This window comes from Emys orbicularis, chromosome 1, assembly GCF_028017835.1.
Source record: "Emys orbicularis isolate rEmyOrb1 chromosome 1, rEmyOrb1.hap1, whole genome shotgun sequence".
Lineage (NCBI taxonomy): Eukaryota > Metazoa > Chordata > Testudines > Emydidae > Emys > Emys orbicularis.
Genome location: NC_088683.1, coordinates 241,851,923 through 241,859,061, shown reverse-complemented (window position 1 = coordinate 241,859,061; position 7,139 = coordinate 241,851,923). Strand labels below are relative to the sequence as shown.

Sequence of the window (7,139 nt, the reverse complement as noted above, 5' to 3'; positions counted from 1 at the left end):
TTAAATTCTAAGCTTTCCAGGGCAAGGAATGTCTCTTACTTTGTTTTTGGAGGGGCCCTAATTTTAGTTGAGCCCTCTAGGCCCTATAGTAATACAAAATAATAATACCAGTTCCAGAGGTGTTCCATACTTTCAAAATGGGGAATTCTATTATATCTTATATACAGTATTTTTTTTCTAATCTGTAAGTGGGACTTTTAAAACTAGGAAACAAATATATTCTGCTAAAAATGTAAACCTTTTCAACTTGTGGGTTCTTCATAGTTCCCTGTACCCTTCTAGGTCATAACACGTGTTTAAAAATGGGTTGTCCCTAAAAGCACTTAAATTATCAGTTGCCTTCTTAATCCTGATCCCTACCATGAAATCTCAATGTTGAGTTTAGGATATTTAGATGTGCAATTTCAAGGTAATTTGTCTTCTTTTATCATAAATTTAATTTTAAGGAAGTTAAAAATAAAATCATTTTCCAGACAAGAAGCAAAATCCAAAGTTGCATCCCGGCTCATCACCCTCCCATCACCATTTCTTCATGTGTCACAAAATATAAACAATTCCAGATTGTACGTTCATATAGAATTTAAGAGACATAAGTTCAAAGTCTAGGGCTATAGCATAATTCAGTAACAAACTCTAGTCCCACCCTGGTAATAATGAACCATGTTTACTCATGTTGTGGCAGCATGCTGGACAGTGTTGCAACTTGGCTCACCCACATGGCAGTACTGTTGCCTGAAAACTGCATGTAATTCTTATCAAGAGAAATTGTCTAAGTGTCTCAGTAAGAGAGGTATTATTGATCTCAACATATTTGTATAGTATACTTCAGTAAGTTACAGAGGGGTTATACATAGTTTGAAAACTTGAAATATAACCTCGCCTTGGTGCTGGAGAGTTCAATGTCATAAAGTGCTGAAGATATGAACACACATCAGACAAATAAATTAGTAGCTAATTTATTTCTCTGGTTTATTTAACAATATTCCAAGCTTAGCACATTAAATAAAAACTCACAGACAATGGGTAGGACTAACAATGGCTTTGTCTTAGAACAACGAAACATGTCAACTAAACCAATTACCATTTTATTTTGGATACCAAAAATTAAAAGGCCTGAAGGAGCAGAACAGTGCATTGCACTGGTATTGGTGAAACCGATTTGGGGAGAAAACAGGCTGCACTGCATGATAATTTTAGCCTTCAGACAGTCCACATGGAAACAGGGATTGGGAGAATACCAAAACACATTACTGAATTCAGACCTGGGGCGGGGTGGGGGGAGGCTGATTTCCTTTTACATTGGTGTAACTCCACTGATTTCAGTTAAGCTACTCCTAATTACAGTAGTGTAAGAGGAGATTCAAACCTCTGGTGTTAACACAGTGCTTAGTTTTTAATGAAAGAAGTGCCAGGTCTCAAGCAATTTTTTTTTACTTTCATACCTGATGTGGCAAGCCCAGAGGTGCTGGGGCTCAACTCTGGCACAAATTAAGCACTATGTTAACAGCTTCAGCTCCTTTAGGGACAAATTCAGTAGGTGACAAATTGCGGTAAAAGTTACTCTTAAAATTGATGTGGTAGTGTAAGTTACATCAGCTTGGCAATCAATGTGCAAAACAAGTGTAACTTATACACTGAGCAGGTGTAAAAGGAAAATCAGCTAAGAGGCCTGCTTTAACTTCCTCCCTCCAGTTAATTAATTATTCTGCTATGCTTCCTACACATGTAAGCTACACTTGTTTTGCACATTCTCTGGGCCCAATCTCCTACAGCCTCGCACGTTCCGTAGTCATGTACATCTGTGCAAAGTGGATGTACAGTGATACCATATCAGAATGGTGTATTTTACACGCACTTTCTGGAAGTATAAATAATTACACAAGATGCAGGGTAGTGAAGAATTGAGCCATCTGAATGCTAGGTCTGTACAAGTTAGACCACCATTTACAGTCATTTTTCATTAACTAAAACCTGCCGGATAATTTACACTATTTGATTTGTTTCATGATTCTAATCCCACTCCCCACCTACTGCCAAATGATCATACTGTGCATCGGTTGGTGAGAACTATAAAAACAAAATGTAAACATATACAGCTTGAGAGTACAAGTGAAACAGCATATTAAATATCACTGTAAATCTCACTTCTGTGTTACTTTTGACCAGCCCCTTTATAAAACCATGCACCTATGATTATGAATTCCAAATAGTCATCCCATAATAATACACTGAGCAGTCTCTGGTGGACATCTCTCCAAAATCAGTGTTGCATAAGACAATCACAGACACACACATATACATGTTCTGTGTTAGCATTTTATACTGCTGTCCATCATCACAGTATCTGAGTGCTATATGTACACATGCATTTTATAGCATAGTCAGTGAGACTAATACAACAGTGAATGTCTCTGATCTCTGCAACAACTGAATGATTTCCAAGATCACATGATACACAGACTTTCAGGGGGCATCCCACTTATACCTTCATGCTACATTGTAGACCAGGGATCAGCAACCTTTGGCACGCGGCTCCCCAGGGTAAGCACCCTGGTGGGCCAGGCCGGTTTGTTTACCTGCCACGTCTGCAGGTTTGACCGATCGCGTCTCCCACTGGCCGCGGTTCGCCGCTCCAGGCCAATGGCAGCTGCGGGAAGTGGCACGGGCCGAGGGATGTGCTGGCCTCCGCTTCCCGCCACCCCCTTTGGCCTGGAGTGGCGAACCGCGGCCAGTGGGAGCCGCGATCGGCCGAACATGCGGATGCGGCAAGTAAACAAACCGGCCCGGCCCGCCAGGGTGCTTACCCTGGTGAGCCGCATGCCAAAGGTTGCCAATCCCTGTTGTAGACTAATGAGAATTTGTATTCTAGTCGGTAAGAGCGATATTTCCAGAACGTTTCCAACTGGGAAATGAAAAAAAGAAAAAAAACTTTGCCTATAATATGGTAATTCCAAAAATCCCCCTGTGCATAAGCAAAATATGCTGACTGCCTCCTCACTCTAGCCAAAAAGTGGACTATAGACTTGTTTTAGACATGTAGCTCTTCCTAAGAGATGCATTTTATTATTTTATTTTGCTAAGTACTCAAAAAGACTTAAAATATTTAGGCATAGAGACACAGGGGGAGCTACTGCAGTACACATAACGATTAATCAGAACTAGTATTGAGGTGGGCCAGACCAAAGCCCTCTACAAACTGACTCTAAAGGGAAGAAGGGGAAAAGGAAGTTTGTAAGTGCTGACATAACAGGAAACATTATCAAAGTCTAACAACTTGTGTGAGGGTTTTTTTCCCTGCTTAAATACATTTACACAAAATTAAAGCTTACTTTTTTGAAAGGCTTTTTCTACCAAAGATCTTTCTAACTCCCTGGTCAAAGTCCCAATTTAAATTAAAACAATTTGTATAAAAACAAATATGGTCCTTGCCATTTTCCAATCTCCCTACTTCCCCCATCCTTCAGGGCCTGATTCTTTGCTGCTTTACACCTTGTGTAGCCACCACTTAGACTAAGGGTTCTCAAACTGGGGATCATGACCCCTCAGGGGGTCGTGAGTTTATTTCCTGGGGGGTCGTGAGCTGTCAGCCTCCACTCCAAACCTTGCTTTGCTTTCAGCATTTATAATTGCATTAAATATATTTAAACGTGTTTTTAATTTATAAGGAGGGTTGCACTCAGAAGCTTGCTGTGTGAAAGGGGTCCCCAGTACAAAAGTTTGAGAACCACTCACATGAAGTGAATGTAAAATGCCACAATTCTGATGTGGTTGTGATTTCCACCTACTTAGTATAAATGTAAGGGGTGACATCAGGGCTTGTCTACAGTAGAAAGTTTTACCACTTTAACTATACTAGTATGACTAAGTGACAAAATGTCCCCCAGTGTGGATGCAGTTATACTGGCATAAAAGTGCTTATACCAATATAGCTTATTGTGGTTTGGGAAGCAAAAAAGCTGTATCAGTATAACTGCATCCACACTAGGGCCTATACCTGTATGTCAATACAAAAAATCACACGCCTAATTGATGTAGTTATACCAGTAGAACTTGTAGTGTAGACGAGGCCAAAAGTATGAGGTAGTGAAAAAAATCAGGCTCAAATTTATTTATTGTCTAGTTTCTTCCTAATATTTTTGTAAGAGTCTCTAAAGATCTGACTTATGGATTTTAAAATCAGCTTTAAATTTAGGAAATTAAACTTTGAAATCCTAACCCATGTTGGCTTCAGAAGTGGATTTGTACATCTTTAAAACTTCTCTGTTTAGGGTTCAAATTCAGAAAAACATTCCTATTGCAGAAAGCACTTAAGCACATTTAAGTCCCACTGAAGTACATGGGAATTAAACACATACATAAGTGCTTTCCTGAAATTGGGGCCAGAGTCAGGAGTCATGGTCTTTGCAGAATTACTTCCTTGTTCATTTCAGTGCTGTATAATCACAAGTTATTCATGTTTTAAGATAGTGGGCAAGACATATACAATAGAAGCTTAAACCAAGTCTGTTACGCTTGTTCAATATTTACAGTATTCATAGCATCAAACAGAATAATTTTGGTAACTTAAGACAAATACCTTTTCTTTGTTATTTAATGTACCATAGTATTCCTGTTAAATGAACCCACTGTCTCGGATATTAAAGAAATTGCTGCTTACATTTACTGTGTCATTTAAATTAAAAATCTGTTCCTGTTCCAAGCACCACTCGCCTTCATCCTCATCTTCAGGTTCTGCTTCAGACACATTGCGAGTGTTTTCATACAAAAAGATCTGCTCATCAACATGAGCTGGGGCTAACCGGTTTCTCTTAGCACTTACAACATTAGCAGAGGAACCAAAAAGGCGTTCAGGGAAGACTCTTGTGGCAAGAATACACCAATATTTCTGAAGTACCTTTGGTAAAACAGGAAATAATGCTAGTCTGTCAGACCACCACTTAAGTGGGTCTTCATTTAGACCAAGAACCTTTTGTGACTTAAAGTTGCTCAATTCCTCAACAATCTGAGCATGCCATTCCTCTTGGTCTTCCACCCCTCCTGTCTGGCAAAAGATTTCCGCAAGCATATTATTGATTGCGCTGGTAGGGGGAGGGGTAGAGGAGATAATTATTTTTTTCACAGGTGGCTCTTCTGACACTGTAAAGAACTTTTCTTCAGGCCTGAAAGTGTTTTCTTTTACTTTTTCCAAAAGGCTTTTTGCTTCCTCCACCACTCTGTTTTCTACCTGTTGCCGTTCAAATGCTGAAAGGAAAGGTAGTTTTTTGTACCTAGGGTCCAGAAAAGTTGCAACATTGAGAAACATGTCTATCTCAGGTGTATGCTGGTATGTTGTTGATAACTCTTTGGCTATCACTTCCTTGGCCATGCTAATTTCTTTCAAATCATTCTCTTTGATGTTCAATGTGGTATTTAGAAGCATGTGGAGGAGGGGTTTCACCATGCTTATTGTTGGATATTTTGAAGCAGACATCATCTCAGCAACCTGTTTAAAGGGCTGAAGTAGGTCCACCAGGCCTTCAATTGTATTCCATTCGCTGGCTTCCAGCATCAGATGGTGGTTATTGCTGTCCTCCACAAGAACTGCTGCAATTACAAACTGCTGTTCTTTAAGACGTTGCAACATGGCAAGTGTGCTTCCCCACCAGGAAACACGATCACTTACAAGCATACAGTGCAGAATATTTTGTTGCTTCTGCTTCTCACTTAACATGTACATTGCGACCGTGGACTGCTGAAAATATTCCACCAGTTTTCGGCACCTGGCAAGAAGGCTGCACAGTTTTGGAAGCTGAAAAGCTTGTTGTATTCCTGCATTAAAAGTCTGCCCCAAACAAGGCATTTGTACTGGAATATCTAGGAGAGAGCAAGCTTTCACAATGTCTTTACCATAATCTGTTGTAGCACCAAAGACTTTTGTATTGATCCCCCATTCAATAAAGATTTCATAAAGGACTCGTGTAATAGTTTCTGCAGTATTTTCCTCTGGCACTTCAAACGTTTTTAAACACCGGGAGTTAACAGCCAGACAGTTAGAAGGGCTACTGTTCAGAAAATGAACTGCAAGTGTTACATACGATCTATTCTGGTTTTCACTTCTCCACATGTCAGTGGATATGCCACACCATAGAATTTCAGTAAGTTCTTTTAACACAATTTCTCTAATAGCATTGTATTTTTCAGGAATTGCTTTTGTGCAGAAATATTTCCTGCTAGGAAGTTCATATCTAGGATCAGCTGTTCTCAAAAGTGCCTTGAATGTGGGTTCATCAACAATAGAGGAAGGATACATGCCCTCACAAATTAGGCTAATCACAGCAGAAGTCAATTCTTGATGCTTTTTGTTTTCATAATTGTGGCTGGTCTTCATAATTAAAGTGTCTTGAACAACCTGCTGTGATGATTCTGGCTTCAGTTTTGAAAATGCAGTAGCAAACGCTTCCCTCATTTGCTCAGTGTTACTTTTCACAAATTCACAGAACTCATCAGGATGATTTTTCTCAAGGTGGTATGAAAGGTTGGACGTGTTTCCTGAATAGGCAATTTGGGCCATGCAGATGCGGCAATAGATTTTCTTCCACTGTAATATGCATCCTTCTGCATTAGTATCAAACCCAAAGTACTTCCATACTTTACTCTTTGCTCTTGGATGAGCCACTAACTTTAGATCTGATGGCGAGCCTTCTAAGCTTTTATTCTCCATTGCTTCTTGGCCACCGTCCCACCTTTTGATCCTTCACTCATTAATGAGTACCTGATAAAGGCAGTAAGATAAAGATACAATGAGAAAGCACACGTCGAGCACACTCAACTATGTGAAATCAGTGCTTCTGTGAATACACCAAGAAACCTACCTTACTAATTACATTTGAAAATTTAAAGATGAAGTTTACAGGAAGTGTGACCTATAGGAAGACCCATTAGAATGTCAAAAATAAAAGTGTTTTAATATGTGAACCGATGCTGTGACTGAACTAGTACAACCAAGAAAAACTGAGTTTCTTGAGTAACATGAAAATTCTTGGTAGAGAAAGTGTAACAATCACTGTAGAGTTTAAGAACGTTATTGCCACGTACATTAGACATTTGTTATAGTAGTTCCCTATCCTGAAATTATACTTAAGGTTGAGTCAACATCCCTT

General features: G+C 39.4%; 1 protein-coding gene across 1 annotated transcript; it reads right to left on the bottom strand.

Annotated features, from left to right (window-relative positions):
• Nucleotides 1-4,612: 4,612 nt before the first annotated feature.
• Nucleotides 4,613-6,700, bottom strand: ZBED1 (zinc finger BED-type containing 1). Its single transcript, XM_065397490.1, has one exon. The coding sequence runs from the start codon at nt 6,698-6,700 to the stop codon at nt 4,613-4,615; it is 2,088 nt and encodes a 695-aa protein (XP_065253562.1).
• Nucleotides 6,701-7,139: the final 439 nt, after the last annotated feature.

Coding starts and splice junctions, on each gene's coding strand:
- ZBED1 (XM_065397490.1), bottom strand. CDS start 6,700: ATGGAGAATAAAAGCTTAGAAGGCTCGCCATCAGATCTAAAGTTAGTG.